An 18,631-nucleotide genomic window follows, 5' to 3' on the forward strand; every position below is an offset into this window, starting at 1 on the left:
CAGACTCAGTGGTATAAAAGAAGACCCTACACGTCTTCATTTATTTGAAGAAACTGTACAATAGAAAGTTGGCGCAATGAAAAATATCAACACACTACAAAATTGTGGAACAAACAAACACAGCCTGTTTTCTCTCAGTGTGGATGGCTGGTCTTTGGTGAGACCTGGTCAGATGACTGACCAGTCATATCGGTCCTCCCTGTGAAACTTCCTCATCTCTACAGACTGACATCACTGATGGGAGTCAGCACAAAGATGTAAGACATGGTCCTCCTCCCTCCCTCTCTCAAGCCTTCTCGTATCCCAAGTCTTCATCCCAGTCAGTCACAAACAGTTGCTAGCTACACAGAGCATGCAATCTAGCCATGCACTAAACACATGTTCCTTTTTCTACTCAACAGACCGTTTCAGCTCCATGGTTCAGTTAGCTTCAATAAACACTTCTACTCTGGGAACAACATGAAACCTCACTTTACCCTTTTGGTTTTATTTTCAGTTTTCTGGACAGCTTAATTGTTTCTGGACAGCAGTCTTGGACGTTATTTCCTGTTGTTGTTAAGGTGGCTATATGAATGGTGTTGTTGTCATAGCAGCCACATGCTGCTGTTGTCGTGCAGCTATATGCCGTTGTTGTCATAGCAGCCATGCTGCTGTTGTCATGGCAGCTATAGACTGCTGTTGTCATGGCAGCTATATGCTGCTGTTGTCATGGCAGCTATATGTTGTTGTTGTCATGGCAGCTATATGCCTTTGTTGTCATGGCGGGCTTTAGGTTATTGTCCAGACTTCCAAACTCAGGCTCTCTAATGCCACCTATTTAGCAGGGGGCCAGTGGTCCCAAGTCTCTTCACATTACAGGCATCATTGTTATCATCCCAGTCCTTGGCGTTGTAATCGTCAGAATGTAGGGGAGTGGGGCTGGATTGGTGCTAGGGTGGGGGTTGGATTGGGGCTAGGGTAGGGGCATGGATTTAGGCTAGGGTAGGGGCTGGATTGATGCTAGGGTGGGGGTTGGATTGGGGCTAGGGTAGGGGCTGGATTTAGGCTAGGGTAGGGGCTGGATTGATGCTAGGGTGGGGGTTTGGATTGGGGCTAGGGTAGGGCTGGATTGAGGCTAGGGTAGGGGCTGGATTGGTTAAAAGTGGGGAGGGAGGGGGAGGAAGGAGACGTGGGGAGGGAGAGGGTGGAGAGGGAGGTGGAGAAGGAGGGTGTAAGAGTGCCGTAGCTCCTCTACATCTGTGTGTCGGCCACGGGGGGTCTGGGTGGCAGAGTGTCCATTGGTTGGGCGTGGGACTGGCTCTTGCCGTCGTCGGGCGAGGACTCCCCGTTGACGGTGGGTTTGTCCACGGGCTCCTGAGGCTGCAGGGGGGCCACCGACACCAGAGTGTTGGCCTGGTTCTCCTCGTCCACCTGGAAGGACTCAGCCTGGGGGCACAGGGGCAGAGGAAGAGGTGTTAAGAGACCTGGTTCTCTCCACATCTTCTTGATACTTCTCTACTCTCTCCTCCTCCCCTCTTCTCTGCTCTACTCTTTTCTACTCCATTTCCCAGCATTGACTGAAGATGAACATAAAAGCGATAATTATATTTCTGTGTCAAGCTGAGTAGCCTTCACTAAATGTGATCCATGCCTTTCGAAGTTGTTATAGAGGACAGCTGAAGTGTGGTAGGTCTGAGACTGAGATGTTTTTGGGGTCGTTCAGAAGAGGAGGCTGAGGTCAGCTGACTGGACGCCTGTGACATGGCAGAATGCAATTGGGTGCTCTGTGACGTGACAGGGTAGGCTGTGACGTGATAGGGTAGTTTCTAACATGTGACTCGGCAGTATTTGACGGGGTAGGGTGATCTTGTGACAGGCTGGTCTGTCACAGGGTAGTCTGTGACAGAATAGTCTGGGGTGGTCTGTGGACGGGGACTTTCTGACATCTTAGTCTGTCACAAAGTGTTCATGACAGGGTACTTCTTGACAAGGTAGTCTGTGAATCATTAGAAGCCCGTGGAAGGCAGCTCCACGTTCCCTATCAAAACCCTCATAAAAAATCGGTCTCATGGCATAAGCTTTGTAGGAGAAGTGATGAATCCCCGCCAACCGCTGTGTGAGTGACAGAGACAGCAGAGATGGGATCTAGCTGCCTCCCGCTGCTGTGTGTGAGTCACAGAGAGAGAGATGGCTGAGGACGAACACAAGCTTCACCTCGCATCCAGTCACAACAGCTTCGCATCAACAAGTCACCACAGGGCTTCTCCCTAGCCAGCCACATCCTGGATACGTAACAGAGGTGGTTCGATCACCACTCGCAACCCCTAAGTAAAAAGCCTGAGTCCATAGCAGGTTTTTCTGTGGTATCCAATGATATATTAATAGGGTAATAAGCTTGGTCGCAAATACAGTTTGCAAACATGAGAAGTCATTCATATCCCTCAACTTTTATTACTTAAAATTAGCAACACTGTTCTGTTGTCATTGTGGTAGGCACATGGTGCATTTCTTCTCTCTGGTCTTCACTCCGTCCCCCTATCATTGTCTTGCCCTGTAACAGCTACACTCTCTTTTTCTCTCTAATCTTTTTTGAACAGGTCATTTACTATTCTGTGGCCACTCACCAGTCGGACTCCCTTGGCGTTGTTGCCACGGTGAGTCTTGAGGTAATATCCTGCCACCAGCAGAGCAGCCAACAGCAGACCAGCCAGGAGCAGGGACACCAAGCACCACCCTGGAGTTCTTACCCCAGCGGGGAACAGCATCCTCCACATCAATCTGAAACAAGCGCACACACACACAGCGCACAGATGAAGGACAGCCGAAGGTAAATAGAAAATAACCTTCGGGTCAACAATTCATATGAGTAGGTCAACATATTGAGTAGAGCGAATCTAGGTTGAATAAAGGTGACTTGTTAGTGAAGCAAGATAAAGGGTGGAGTCCCGAGGGGGAGGGGGAGCGAGGACAGAAGGGAGGAGAGAGAGAGAGAGAGAGAGAGAGAGAGAGAGAGAGAGAGAGAGAGAGAGAGAGAGAGAGAGAGAGAGAGAGAGAGAGAGAGAGAGAGAGAGAGAGAGAGAGAGAGTGGGGACAGTGAAGGGAGGGAGGGAGCGAGGGAGGGAGGGAGGGGGGAGAGGGAGAGATAGGGACAGCACATTGTGTGCCTGTGTAACCACTACACTATACTTCTTGGCTTCGAGGACTTCTTGGCAGGAGGCCACAGGGGTGGAGAGACCGACTCCCTTCAGCATTCCTCATCTCCACTGGGAACCTAGAATGGCAGGAGTCATCTGATAGAATCATCAATCTGAGTATGTCACCCGGGGTCTTCCCGTCAACACGGAGCCTGGGAGGAGCCGGAAGAGGGTGCGTGTTTTTCTGACGCCGTCGGTTGAGATTATGGGATGGATCAATCATCTGGATCCTCTCTCTCAATTTTCTCTCTCTTCTCTCTCTCTCTCTCTTCTCTCTCTCTCTCTCTCTCTCTCTCTCTCTCTCTCTCTCTCTCTTCCCACATCCCCCTCTCCCTCCCACACTAAGTAAAGCCACAGGTTTAGGTGGCAGTCCCCCTGTTCCTCTCAGGGCTGATAAGAGAGTGGAATCTCCGAGCTGTGAACTCTGATGACCTGGGACGGGTCAGAGAGGAGGTGCTCAGGGAAACATGAGACGACATCTCAAGGAGGGGATTGTCTACCTTATCTTTAATGTTGTCATTGTTGAACTTGTCCGCCATTCCTTTAGCATCCTCTGCAAAACAATGTGAAGTTTGTTACTTTACTATTTCCTGACCCAGGGTCCAAAACCCTGTTAGTTTGTTCATTTCTTAAACTGATATTTCATATTGCTGTGAAGGAATGGGGCCAGATAGACAGGCCGGTGGTGGCTCACCATCTATGTACGGTCCAGAGATGAGGATCTGGTTAGTGTTGTCTTCCTGGTACACCTCCAGCTTACAATCCGGACCACACAGATGCTCCAGCACACTCTTGATCTTCAACCTGGTTTCCTCCTGTCAACGCAACGCACACACACACACACACACACACACCACACACACACACGCACACACACACACATACCAGATAAAGGAGTTAGTACTGAGCAAATGTAATTTTGGGTGCACCAATAACAAAGTTTGAACAAAGGGATTCCTCTTTGGTCCGTATTTTTTTCTTTTTCCTGTTCCAGATGTGTGTTTCCATACAACATAGGTCAAGTCACTGGCATGACTTATGTTTCACAACATCTCTTTTCACCAACTCTTCTCCACCTATCTATCTAGTTCTTCTTCTTCTTTCTTTTCCTCTACTTATCCCCTGCTTCACTAACCTTTTCTTTCTCTTCTCCTTCTCCCTCTCCCTCCTCTCCTCACCTTAACCCATCAGAGATATAACCATCTTGAGCAACGTTCCTCTGTGTAATGTGATATAAGACAATCCCCCCTGTAAGCACCCTGTCACAGACCAGTACTTAGTCCCATCTTCAGAGGGCGAGTGGAAGGGATAAGAGCGGGAAAAAAGGGGAGGAGGGGGATACGACAGGAGAGACCAGGAGTTGAACCAACTGCAAGCCAGCTCTAGCAGCCCAGAACCACAACTAGGTTTGCGTTGGTGGGAAGGCGTCCAGTTAAGAGTAATCCTGTTTAGTCTAGTTTGGTCCGGTCCAAGTAACTCTAGTGCAGCCCAGTCCAGCCCAGACACATCCTAGAGCAAACTCCGGCTGGTACTACATCCAGACAGTTTTCCTGAGAAGCAGAAGAATCCCTTTGATATACACACCAGGAGCAAACTGCACCACCACGCCCCACACCCCCCCCCCCTCTGCCCTCTGCCCTCAGCTCTCAACACCCTCTCCCCTCTCTCCATCCCACCATCCCTCTCTCTTCCTCTCTCCCTCTCTCCTTTCTCTACCTTTTTGCTAGCTTCATCTTTCCCTCTCTCTATCCCCTACCTCCCTCCATCTTTCAACTCTCCCTCTTTTCTTCCCTTCATCTCTCCCCTGTCTCCCCTCTCTCCCTACTTTCCACCACCCTCCCTCTTTGCCGTCCCTCTCTTCCTTCCTCCCTCTCTCCCTCTCTTCTTCTATCGTCTCCTCTTTCTCTACCCCTCTTCTTCCTTCCCTCTCTCCTCCCCCCCTCCCCTCCCTCCCTCCACTCCCTCCCTCCCTCCCTCCCTCCCTCCTCTCCAGACCTCACAGCTGTAGAGGAGCCTGGAGGTGCAACAGAAATCCCATTGACCGCAGGCCTCACCTGGCAGACAGAGCAGGGGGAGGAGCTGCAGCATCACTGGCCTCCTTGTTCACTAGCCATTGGAGGGATATTAATCATTGCTGTCCTATGAGGAGGTATTTCCTGCTTAGCTGAGGGGCCATGGGGCTTGATAAAAGACTGGCGCCCTATTGGAATTGGCATCTCTGTAAACAAAGTCCTTTTCCTCCTTTTCTGCACAAGGGTGAGCCTTAGGGGCTGGTCAGTTTAAAGCTGTGTGTGTGTGTATATGTATGTGTGTGTGTGTGAGTGTGAAGGGAAAAATAACAGTGTTGGATACTGCTGGGAGTGCTTCCTTAGTGGCAGATCAGGAATGCAGGTGGAAACCTTTCAGTAGTGTGTGCGTGTGTGTGTGTGTAAGAGAGAATGGGTACAGTGTGTGTGTGCACGTGTGTGTGTTACATAATCCTGTGGGTGCTCTTTTGCTTCCTTCCTTTCTATTCCCCTGCCTCCTCCTACTGCCGGACTCCACTGAGATCACACTTCTCCACCATGGAGTCTCCTATCTCCTCAGGCTGGCGCACAGAGCCACATCAGTGTCGGTCTCTGTTCCACGCAGAACACAAACGTTCTAGGTCTGACACGAGGGCCAGTACTCCACGCAGCAGATGTTTCCCTTCTCCATCTATCCAGCTTCACACAGCTGGAGGTTCAAATACTTACACATGAGGAGGAGGTCTTCAGTGTCAGACTGACTGCATCTTTGTCCTGTACCTTCTCCTTGTTTACACACATAACGTCAGCCTGCGGGGGGGGGGGGAGGAGAGAGAGAGAGAGAGAGAGAGAGAGAGAGAGAGAGAGAGAGAGAGAGAGAGAGAGAGAGAGAGAGAGAGAGAGAGAGAGAGAGAGAGAGAGAGAGAGAGAGAGAGAGAGAGAGAGAGAGAGAGAGAGAGAGAGAGAGAGAGAGAGAGAGAGAGAGAGAGAGAGAGAGACGAGGATTACGGCAGTTCAGAAGTGCGTCGTTCAAACAATATTTCGGTGGTCAGAGTCAAGGTACTGCTCAGAGTCACCTGTTTGTATTTACCAGGCACAGTGCAAAGTAGCCACATCTCAGCTACCGGGCACGACACAACAACAAAAATAACCTCTGGTTTCCCTGAGCTGGTGTCTCACCTCAGGAAGGAGGCCTCCGCCGCTGGCCTGGGAGGTGTGGGGGATCATGGGGGCTTGGGTCTGGGTCTGGGGGAGGTCACCACCTCCATCCCCCCTGTCATGCTCCACCTCCGCCGCAGGCTCAACCTTCCCTTCCCCCTCTGGGGCTACAGGCGTGGTGAGGTCTGGTTCATCCATCACATCTGGGGCGTAAGTTTGGTCAGTGAGGTTGGGTTCGGGCCACATTAAGATCTGGACCTGGGGCGTCTCCAGCTCTGAGAACACAAGAACCTCTTTGAGCAAAGCTGTTTACATCGATGGCCAGGCTAAGGGTAAACCATGGAAATCTGTAACGAAATCTATCATGGCTGCCGGATGGGCCTGCCTAGTTGTCTGAGGTGAGGGTCAGTTCTAAGGCCATATGCCCCATGTGTTTTTACTGGTGAGACTGCCTACATGGTTATTACAGTAACAGGAAGGGACATCTCAGATTGACCGGACGTGACATCACATCCTGACAAGAAGTAAACCCATCCGTTTGACAGGAAGTGAACCCTGAACTTGTCAGGAAGTGGCAACCCCACAGCCTGACTGGCTGACATCATTCCTGTTTAACCCTTGTGCTGCCTTCGGGTCACATGACCCAAAGGTTCATAACGAACCATCGTTGTGTTTACCCAATTTTACCCAATACAAAAACAAATAAAAATTATTTTCTTTTAACCTTTGCAATGTGGGGGGTCTGAGACAGCCCAACGGTTAAAAGAAAATGCTTCACTTTGTTTTTGTATGCGGTAAAGTTGTCGCAATACGACGGTGGGTCACAATGACTGATGGGTCAGAATGACCCGAAGATAACACAAGGGTTAAAAAAAGGAGAAAGTAGGAGGAGTATTTGCGGAAGACGCTTTAGACGTCTGGAAGATGTTCTGACGCTCAGTCTCACCAGGTTCCTCTGAAGTGGGCTCGGTCACGATCATATCCCCTCGGATGGCATCTAGGTCCACCATTGCTGCTTCCTCTGCAGTCACCTCGTCCTCCTTGTAAACCTTGTCCTCTTGGGCTGCCACGTCACCTGGAAAGCAACAACATGGCAGACTGGACGTCACTGACTGGGACGCGTCGACACATTTGTTTACATGCCGCTACCGTGACAACAGGGTTGTCCAGGAAGTGTTTGAGAAGTGTCGAACTACAAGAGAAGAGAAGGGGGTGGTTATGCTAATGCCTGTGCTTTCATTTGCCTCAAGCTTCTGAGGACTTCGGTTGGTTGTTGGTGCAGGTCTCTGCACGTGTGTGAAGCCCTCTGTTACATCGCTTGGAACGAGAACGATTCAAATGACATTCGGTTTGATTGGATGAGAGACCACACTGTTTGCGATAAGATGCTTTTGCTAAGCGGCCATTTAAATGAAGTGAATACGATTAGAATTGTCCCGCTCCTGTTTACTTCTTAGGAAAACCACCCTGCTGTCCCTGGCCAGGACACGTGGGTGAGCACGTGGACTGGGCCCCCGGGCGCTGCTGATATCCACTGCTCCTGCCCAATGGGAGACAAGGTCTCCCGTGGACACGCTGGCACTCTTGTGTCCGTGTTCTGCCACTCCCTGCACAAGTTGCGAGACTACCCCAGGTTTCTTCTTCGACCAGACAGGTGGATTCTAGCTAGCTGGAGACTAGCCGCCAGCAAGGGATCGTGTTTCAGCTCCGCCCCGCTGCTACGCTCAGTATTAATGGAGAGCATGTGTGTAAACATGCAGCCAGAGCCTGGCCACTCCCAGAGAGTGTGGTATGGCTGCACTCCAGCCCCAGCCATCTCATTAAGCCTCAATATAAACCTGGGTGAGATGTGCGTGTTGAAGCAATGCAGTCGCTCACTAACTAACAGGCAACACCCACGCAGACACATACACGAATACACATGCGTACACACATTCATACATGCATACACATGCACACACCCATACGCACACACACACACACACACCCTGACCTGATATCAATTATGTGTCAGAAATAAGGGACTGGGTGTAATTAATAGCTAGCTGAGGGATCAGTGCACCGCACAGCCTGTTTCAATAAAGCCCAGTCCTGTCAGTCCAACCCAGGGGCCTGGCTGGGAGAAAGGCCTAGGCTGCCTCTGGCACTCCCTCTGGGACTGGGGCCCCGGGGCCACCAGGGAAATCTCTCTGTCTCTCTAACCCTTGTCTATCTTTCTTCATCTCCACCCCCATGTCATTTCCTTTCAATCGGGGTCCTATGAACACCAGCGAGACGTCCTAGAAGCCGTACGGTAGCAGTATTGTTAGGTATTGATCGTGACCCACCTCAGTTGCACTCTTACATGCTACCTTTTCAGAAGCAGCTGCTTAGCACCTCCCCGTCCTGTCATGGTCTGTAAAATGTTTTATTTGTGTTTGTATTTGATTGATTTAGTCATTGTTGGTACGACCCATTTAGAGAGGTGTTACATGCTAAGGCTATGAGTAATGGCAACCGCTGACATACATGTGACATACATACTTATGACACACACTCGCATACACACAGCCACTCACATAAAAATGTGCACACTCTCACTTGCATACACACACACACACACAAGCCTCACTCGCATACACACACGCGCTCAGACAGATGTCTGCTGTCTCACGTGGAGACACATATGTCACATAGAAACAATGATTCATACACAATCTGCTGTAACCCTGGCAACATCTACAGCATCTGTGTGTTGCTGTGGGTCCAGACCCGCGTCCCAGATAAGGATGGAGGACTAAGATTCTGGGAACTTCACTCCAGGATGGAACCTTGTGACCGAATCAAGTTTCCATCCAGCCTGTTAAGCAGCTGAACACCCTTGTGAAATCCACTGCCTACAGAAGCTGCAGGCTCTTCGTGCTGTTGAAAAACATAATATTTTCCTAATATTAATAATTATTCCGTAATATTCTCCTATCTCTGCTACCTCCAATCTTTCCTATCTCCTATAAATTTATTGAACAAGTAGTGTTTATAAATATTCACCAACCATAGATAAATCAACACATAGAATAACATATAAGTTGCGTGCGGATCTGCAAAGCTGGCAAGTAACTATGCTATACATAATCTCCACAGCTCCTAATGTAGGCTTTGTGTTCTGTAGTAATACCCTTGATGCTTCACAGAGCTCCCAGTATGTTTCAGACACATGGATGTTCGAGGTCCTTGGAAGCCTCGGACCAGAATCTGTTTTTTCTCCAAATTCAATATGTTTACTGTGCTTCTAATGGAAAGCAAGCAGCCTCGGCAGCCCCTCCACCTCCGTTTCCCTCTCTTCTTTCTCCTGCTCTCTTCTCCTCCACTCTCCCCTCTCTTCTCCTCTCCTTTATCTCCTCTCTTATTTTCTCTCCTCTCCTCTCCTGTCCTCTTCTCCTATGTCAGTTCCCTCACAAAAGAATGACCTCACTGCCCAGGCATCCTCATACCACTGCAGATCTCATTACCTCTCTCTCTCTCTCTCTCTCTCTCTCTCTCTCTCTCTCTCTCTCTCTCTCTCTCTCTTGCTCTCTCTCTTGCTCTCTTTCTCTCTCTTTGCCTAATTCTCTTTCTTACTCTCTCTCTCTCTCTTATGCTCTGACTGTGTTGGTCTCTAGTTTAAAGTGATAGAATACAAAGTCTCTCTCTTTTTTCTCTCTCTCCATTTATCCTCATGAACATTGACGTTGATGTTTCATCCCAGCTCTAAGCTCTATCATCCCTGTTTGCGCCCTTTATTCATCTGTTTGAACTACTACTAACACACACACACACATGCACACACGTACACACACACACACACACACACACACACACACACACACACACACACACCAACAGACACTCACACTCTCTCACACTGACACTCACACACATACAGCCAGTGTATGACATGTGCCAGGTCGGCAGGTGTGTGGGCGGGGTTAGGAAGGTGTCACAGCACACTCAGGGTCGCACGCCCCTCACCTCAGCTGTTGCTTGTGTTGCCCAGCAACTTGTGTTGCCCTCTAGATTTAGTTTTACTGTCCGCTGCTCAAGATATGAAGCCTTAACGCATAAACTGCTGCACGCAAGACTACAGCTGAGACTGTGGTGAGAGAAGGGATGGGCCTGAGACCTGAGGCCGGGCCTGGGGCCGGGGCTGGGGCTGGGGTGAGATATAGTGGCACTGACAGAACGAGGACTCCCTGACCTTGCCCCCCCACATTGCTGCAGTTGCTGCCCCTCATATCTCACATCTCTGGCTGGGTGGTCTTTCTCGCTCTCTCTCTGTCCTCTCTCTCTCTGTGTCCTCTATGTTTATGCTGGATGACGGGGGTGGAGGGGGAGACCTGATGGGGGAAAGACTTTTCCGCGCACGGTGTGACAGTCTGGTGTCAGGGGTCAGAGGTCAGAGGCAGCTGGTTGTAGTTTGTAATAATTCCCCTCATCTTCACCTCCAAACAAGGCTGAAGGAAAGTAGTCATTGCTCTCCTTTAAAATGACTTATTATGTGGCTAGGGGTGGACTGGATCACCCTCAAGTTGTATTTTCTGAGACCATAGAAGCTGTGTTTTTAAGATGGGAGCAAGCTGGAGTCGATTTTCCTGGCGTCACAGCCATGATGACATGGCAACCGCAGAATACTCATAAACCTGGTTGCCAGGTTAGGTAAGGAGAGATGCTTAGCCCAGGAAAGCACAACAAACACAACTCACTGTGAAGCACCCTAGGCAGCTAGGTTAGTGTACCCTCACATCAGGTCGACCACACACACACACACGCAAATATCCTCAAACAAACATTATGCTCACTCACAAACACACACACACCCTCAAAAACACATAGTCACTCACACACAAACACACGCGCACCCTCATAAACACACATTCTCATTTACACATACACACACCCTCAAAACAAATTTTGTCACTCACAAACACACCCTAAAAAACACATATACTCACTCACTCACTCACTCACTCGCACATACACACATACTGCCCCCCAGAGCACACAAGCTTCAAAACATTTTGACATTAACATGGTAATTGCCTCATTACAAAGCTCATTATTGCCTGGACCCTAATTTGACCACCATTTGCTTAGCCTGTTGTTTTGTTTGTTATGGTTTTGATTCTCTTCAACTGCTCCGATTGGATGACTACATGAGTTGATTTCAGGCACTTGAAACCTTGAAAGGTTATTACAGTAATAATATAAATGATCTACTGCCCTCTGTCATGGAGGTGTGGGGGTGTCTGCAAGAGGGGTGGATTTAGGTCACCTTCATTCAGTAGTGTCGGGGGGAGAGGGGGCTCTGGAAGGGGTTATGGTTGTGGGCAGGGTGGAGGGGGGAAAGGGGTGTGGGGTCAGATGGATGACCTGACCTCAGCTGTGACCTGTAATGGATACATCATCCACACATCCTCGCAGAGCTGCCTCCCGTCACCCCCCACCCCCTCCTCCCTCATCTGCCCCCCACCCCCCACCCCCATGCTACCCTCTGCTGACCTCCCTGTCCCTGACCACCCCTCCCTCTCTCTCCACCTCTTATGTGACATCCGTGCTGCCTGCGTCCGCCATCAGGCACGTGGCTTGCTCCACGCCCCCTAGCCTCTCTCCTGTCATTGTTTCAGTAGAGTAGACTCTCCCGGGTCTGGGTCTGGTCTAGCTCCCTCTCTGTCGGCACGGCTGGGGAGCAGAACCACCGAGCCCCCTCCCTCACTCGGTACCATGACCAGCCGCATCCCCAGGCCTCCCCAGCTCAACACACACACTTACAAATACACAGCACACGTGTATACACACACACACACACACTCAGCCACCGTGCTCCAGATGTTATTTCGATCGTACCGACTCCCCCGTTCTCTCCCCCGGATTTTCCCACCAGTCTGGTTGGATTGACGGCTGTGGTCTGGACATCCTCAGACCCCCCCTCCTCCCACCTCCCTCGGGACCATCACATGGAAGAATGTGGCAGTGTAGGAAAAGGACAAGTCGGCAGAACCTCTCCTCTCCGCCTCTCTTCTCCTCCTCTCCTCCTTTCTTCTTCTCTCCTTACCCTCACCCTGCCCTCTCACGGCCTTCCAGCCACCCTGCCTCTTCCCCCCCCCACCATTTCTCCTTGCCGTAACCCTTTCCCAGTCACGTACAGCCAATGCACAGGAAATCCCCCAGGCCCCCTTTGACCCCAGGCCCCTTGCTCTCTCTTCTTGGTTCTCGTTCCCTGGCTCTTAGTCGCTTGGTCCCAGGCTCTCTCTGCCTGCCCCCCTTAGTCCCTAGCCCTAAGCTCTCCCCCCATACCTGATTCTGTCCCCCTGCCCACCCTAGTCCCTAGCTCCCTAGCTCCCTCCGCCCTAGCCCCTATCTCGCTCCCTCGGTCCCCCATATCCCGTATCTGAGTTTAAGACCCTGGTCGAAGATATCCTTAAGGAGGAATGTAGATGTTTCCCATACGCTGAATTCTTTACGTGTATATTTAGGTGTCTAGGAAGATGTTTTTACTGGATGTACTGTCACGTACTGTATGTGTCAGTGTTACTTTTAAATACTGCTCTGTTGCCTTTCTTGGCCCGGTCTCCTCTGAAAAAGAGACTATATCTCAAGGGGATTTTTTTTTCCAAGGTTAAATAAAGGTTAAATGAAATAAATCCCTGTCAGTACTTCTGAGAGCATGTGTCCTGGGCCCCTGCCTCAAAGCTCTGGAGGTACCACAGCCCACCAGACGGAAACCGGACAACGGAGCCAAACCTTCCGACATGCCCGCCGCCGCCCTTCTCCGCACAGCGTGCCACGGTGACCACATGAGACGGGGTTTGAACAGGGAGGCCCCGACACGCCAACTCCAAATCAAGCTGTCTCATTAATCTCCGAGACTTCCAGCGTCTGTGAAGCTAACTTCCCGTGCTGAGTGCGAGGGAGGCGTCCCGCCCCGGCCGGCTTCTGCGGACCTTCCGGAAATATCTCTTTATGTCTGTGGGTCCTGGATACACATTCCACACGCACACATGCTCATGCAAGGTGCGTGTGAAGGACTGGTGTTGAGAAGGAATGGTAGACACGGGTGAGGGGGGGGGGGGGGCGCAGGGTGCTTCCGGGCTCTGATTACACACACACGCGCGCGCATTCACACACACACACACGCACTTCTTGCTGTGTCTGACCCCCCCTCCTCAGGACTATCAAGTGTTCTCATCCACTATGTAACATGACTAATGTCAGCAGGCTCTCCAGACTGGGATGAGGAGTATTGTTTTAATCGAGGGGGGGGGGGAGGTGGCCAAGGATTTGTGTGCAGGTTTGACGCCATTGACTTATCAGCATCGTCCGTATTGATTAATGCATATAATCTAAATCATTTTTTTTTAATTAATCTATAGTATCTATTGTGGTTAATGGACTAATTCTGGCATCAATTTATTCATCCCATGAGACTGGCAAAAGTTTTTTTTAATGCGTTTTCTGTTGTTGTTATTGTTTGGGGCTGGCTGTGATACTCTGGTGTGGGGCTGCGGGACTCTGGTCTGGTCTGGTGCAGTGATACTCTGGTGTGGGGCTGTGGGGCTCTGGTCTGGTCTGGTGCAGTGATACTCTGGTGTGGGGCTGTGGGGCTCTGGTCTGGTCTGGTGCAGTGATACTCTGGTGTGGGGCTGTGGGACTCTGGTCTGGTCTGGTGCAGTGATACTCTGGTGTGGGGCTGTGGGGCTCTGGTCTGGTCTGGTGCAGTGATACTCTGGTGTGGGGCTGTGGGGCTCTGGTCTGGTCTGGTGCAGTGATACTCTGGTGTGGGGCTGTGGGACTCTGGTCTGGTCTGGTGCAGTGATACTCTGGTGTGGGGCTGTGGGGCTCTGGTCTGGTCTGGTGCAGTGATACTCTGGTGTGGGGCTGTGGGGCTCTGGTCTGGTCTGGTGCAGTGATACTCTGGTGTGGGGCTGTGGGACTCTGGTCTGGTCTGGTGCAGTGATACTCTGGTGTGGGGCTGTGGGACTCTGTGGTAACTCTCTGGGTCTCTGTGGACTGGGTGGAATGCGAGGCTGTGTGGTCGCAGGCCTGCTGAGGATCGGTCTGCTGTGTATGACTGAGATCGCTGAGGAATGTGACACTGGAGCTGGTCCCTGAGGGGTTAAACACGCAGTGGAACTCTAGATTCACTGGAACAGCAGAGGCCTGACCTGCAATTCTGACCCCTCCTTCTGTCCTCGAGGGAGCCTGGAGAATCCAGGAGAACCCTCGAGAACCCTGCCCCTCCACTGCCCTGGCATGGAACATTAGCTTTCATGGCTCCAATCAGTCATAGCAGACATAGCTGCACACATACACACACACATACACACCCACATACACACACACACACACACACACACACATACACACACACACACACATACACACACACATACACACGCTTTCATACACCCTACCCTGTGACTCTGTCACATTGGTTCTGGGAACTTAAGTCAGGAAACACGACATCTGGTTCTAGTTTGTGTGTCTGTGTGCACAGGTACGTGTGTGTGTGTGTGAGAAAAAAAAACATGCGTCATCAATTGTCCACTACAGTTTCAGTGCTATATCCAGTAGCTTGACTGAGTAGCAGTCGTGTGGAGGGTTATCGGTAGGGCAGATGTTTCAATGTTTCAGACCAGATAGCAAGGAAGGGGGGAGGGGGGGGGGGGGTTAAGACAGTGATTCAGACCAGAGAGAGAGAAGGGGGGGGAGTAAACCTTAACAACAAACATGTCACACCCCTACGAGACCAGATCAAGACACACCGCTGGAATGCAAGCCGCTTTCGAGCAACCAGGGAAATCACAGACCAAGAGGCATGCCTCTGGGATTGGTCCAGATCTTGGGAAGTTGACCTTTGCCCTCAGGGGGGCAGGGAGGGGTTCACTCTCCAGCCTGACTCAGTGGGAGATTGAGTGAGAAGGTGCATAATGTGAGTAAGCAAATTCGCTCAGAGATGCTAGGTATGTAAAATACTTGCACATGACTGGAGATGAAGCGCATGTTGGGGAGAGCAGCCTGCCTCTCATTAGAAGTTCCAAATGATTATGACATCAGAGGGAGGTGACTTCAAGGTAGAGGCACTGGTTAAGTCATTTGTGTGTGTGTGTGTCTGTGTGTGTGCGTGTGTGTGTGTGTGTGCGTGTGTGTATGTGTGTGTGTCTATTTACTAGCAACCTCATGGCTCTAACTTGATTCCGAGGCATGGAATGTTTTTCTGCGGCACAACTCAGCTATCTTGTTTACTTCATATGAGTAGTGACAGTTTGGGGTGTGTGTGTCTGTGTGTGTGTGTCTGTGTGTGTTATTGTCCTGAGTTGTGTGTGAAGGTTACTAAAACAAAGTGTAAGCCTATGATTTACATAATTACATACTTGAGACTGGCAGTAAAGTTCAGTCCAGCCTGGTGATTGTTCTAAGCTACTGAACAAAACAGTGTATTTGAGGGAAAGTGCATACAGATATGTTGATGTTTACGCAATTGTGCCAGTAGAAATGTCAGCTAAGAACCAGTGCAGACCTGATGTAGAACTTCACTGAACCCAACGGTCCAAACTGTGTTATACATTTGAAAGAATTTATTTGAATTTGGAATCCTTTATTTACATTTTGTGGAAAATGCATCACTTTGTTGAAATGTGTTCATTCTTTTTTGTTGAGTCGTGTTTAGTTTGGTTGTCTTTTCGTTCTGTCTTTGTTTGAGCTGTGATTATGGAAAGTCTACAGAACCCTCAGAAAACCAATAATGTAAAGATGAAGGTAGAACAAAACAAACGCTCCGAGAAGGACTGGGCTGGACTGAAGAGAAACATTCAGCTGTGGCCAGGGAGGAGAAGAACGACTTTTAAAAACAAACTGCGCCTGCCTTGTTCTCATTTCCCTCCATTTTTCTCTCACACGTGCTCCCTCCCTCCCTTCCTCTCACCCTCCCTCTCTATTTTCCCCCTCTTTCTTTTTTTTATTCTCTCTCTCGTTCGTCCTGTCTATCTTTCGTCTCCGATTTTTCCATACATTGGAGCTCAAAGAGACTGTTGTGGTCCCAGGCAGTAGGAGGGTTCTGTATACATACCGAATGTGGCCTTTAGCTAGAAGATCGTCTACAGAACAGAGTGGGCTGTTGTATCATATAGACCACATCATAGCTATGGCTCCCATGACCGCCACACATATTCAATTAGGCAAATCAGGGCATCCATTTTTCACCCCATTCCCTGCGCACGCACTCATTCGACCCATCCCTACACACACACACACCATCCTAGACACACTGCCGCCATCCTGCACACACACACACTCCTACATACTCACTGCACACACACGCTCACGCAATCCTACACACATTCCTGCATACTCTCACCCATGTCCAGACACACAGTCACAGCCCCAACATACCCTAACCCTTACCCTAACAACATCAACACAGCCCACTTCATGAAGTGACATACTTAATACACTTTAGATTACTCTAATGACGGCCTAATCAGTACCATCAGCAATCCTAAACGTATGGCCGCAGCTGAGTTAGAACGGGGATGGGTGTAGCTCAGTGGTTAGAGCATTTGACTGCGGATTAAGAGGTCACAAGTTCAAAAGCGTTACTGTATGTGGCTTTGGATCAAAGCATCTGCTAAATGAACATATGACCTTACATGTGGCTGTCACTGTGGTCATTACAGTTGTTTATGCTGGGCCTCGACACCGCCATAGATTCACCCCAGGGTGTTTTGTAACAACCCCCTCCTGTGTCAACAGAGCTCGACACCACCCACCCTCCACATGAACATCACGCTCTCGCCTCACCCTCTCCTGACCGTCCTCACGCAACCAGCCACCTGCTGGCTCTGAATCCACACCCTTCTCTACCAGCTCACACCAGAACACAAACACACACATTCAGTACATGCCTACAGACACACACACACAAATAAGTACCTACACTCATAAAGGATAACTCGCACACAAACACAAAGGAGTACTAAGATACACCCGACTCACACAAACACACACGCTTACACACACACACACACAGGAGAACCCCCCTCTCTCACGCGCACACACACACACAAACACACAAATAAGTACCTACACTCATAAAGGATAACTCGCACACAAGCACAAAGGAGTACTAACATACACCGACTCACCCAAACACACACGCTTACACACACACACACACACAGGAGAACCCCCCTCTCTCACGCGAACACACACACACCCACACACACACAAACACACACCCACAAACAAAGGAGAACTTTGCAGCCACACCACCTCGCTGAGAGACAGAGGATGAGAAGAAACTCTCATCTAAAAATTCCAGCTGCCTTTTAAAAGCAGCTTGGCTCTCCATCCTCCATGCGTAAATAACTCTTTTCTTGTTTCAAAGTCTTTTCAGTTCCCTTTAGAATCTGTGGCTCCCTGCCTGCGAGACTTCTCTCGAAACTGACCTCTTTGTTTGCCAAGGTAACACTTAAGGTAAAAACATCTTTTTTTTCCACAACTTTGTCACATTTGGAAAAACAAACTTCACACACACTCGCCCATATGAAACGTGCTTTCAGGAAGAACACCTTTTGAGTCATTCGGGGACGTTTTTGGAGTCAAAACCCCCACTGCTACCAAACAAAACCTCTCCTCCACCCAGCCCCACCCTTTGACCACCCCCTCTCCCTGCAGATGCCCATGTTTTCTCCCTTTCCCCTCCGTCTCTCCTCGCTTTCTTTTTTAACTCCGACCAAAAGTGATGGATGTGTGCGACTCACCGCGGGTCAGCGTGACGAGGAGCAGCAACGCCAGAGCCAGCGTCCTGACCGCTCCATTCATTCTCCGCGCCGATGCCCCCATCATCCCCCTGCCGCTTCGAGCGCGTGTCCCGTGGAGGAGAGTGTGCGAAGGAGAGAAATAGAGGGAGAGAGAGTGCAGAAGGGGAGTCCTAGGGATCAAGTTTAGGGTTTCCTCAGATAGTGAGTGAGAGAGAGGGAGAGAGAGAGAGCGGAGGGTATGAGTTGAGGTTTTTCGTCGCTCACACACAGACACGGAGAGAGAGAGAGAGACACACACAAACAGGGATGGGAGGATAAAGCACTGCTTGTGCTCTGGCAACTCTTATATGCCCCCTGCCCCTCCCCTCCCCCGCCCAGCCCCACACCCCCTTTTCTCACTGGTTACTCTCCCCAATTATCTGAGCCCCCCCCCCCCTCCCAGTAGTGAATAAGGGGATAAGGGGGGGGGGGCGGGGGTAACTGTTCATTATTACGTTTGTTATGTAATAATCGACTGTGT

General features: G+C 50.2%; 1 protein-coding gene across 1 annotated transcript; it reads right to left on the bottom strand.

The window, feature by feature from the left end:
- Nucleotides 1-1,264: 1,264 nt before the first annotated feature.
- Nucleotides 1,265-18,387, bottom strand: LOC134018246 (uncharacterized). Its single transcript, XM_062458127.1, has 8 exons — nucleotides 18,112-18,387; nucleotides 7,284-7,394; nucleotides 6,359-6,612; nucleotides 5,909-5,989; nucleotides 3,868-3,988; nucleotides 3,674-3,726; nucleotides 2,604-2,757; nucleotides 1,265-1,425 (listed from the first exon to the last, which is right to left on the bottom strand). The coding sequence occupies exons 1-8, from the start codon at nucleotides 18,194-18,196 to the stop codon at nucleotides 1,421-1,423; spliced, it is 864 nt and encodes a 287-aa protein (XP_062314111.1). The 5' UTR covers nucleotides 18,197-18,387; the 3' UTR covers nucleotides 1,265-1,420.
- Between the last annotated feature and the right edge of the window lie 244 nt (nucleotides 18,388-18,631).

This window comes from Osmerus eperlanus, chromosome 1 (assembly GCF_963692335.1).
Source record: "Osmerus eperlanus chromosome 1, fOsmEpe2.1, whole genome shotgun sequence".
NCBI lineage: Eukaryota > Metazoa > Chordata > Actinopteri > Osmeriformes > Osmeridae > Osmerus > Osmerus eperlanus.

Excerpts from the sequence above, each read along its gene's own strand:
- LOC134018246 (XM_062458127.1), bottom strand. The coding sequence starts at position 18,196 with ATGATGGGGGCATCGGCGCGGAGAATGAATGGAGCGGTCAGGACGCTG. Across the intron at positions 5,990-6,358 it reads GCGGAGGCCTCCTTCCTGAG|GCTGACGTTATGTGTGTAAA; the intron begins GTGAGACACCAG and ends CCCCCCCCGCAG. Across the intron at positions 3,727-3,867 it reads CTCTGGACCGTACATAGATG|AGGATGCTAAAGGAATGGCG; the intron begins GTGAGCCACCAC and ends ATTGTTTTGCAG.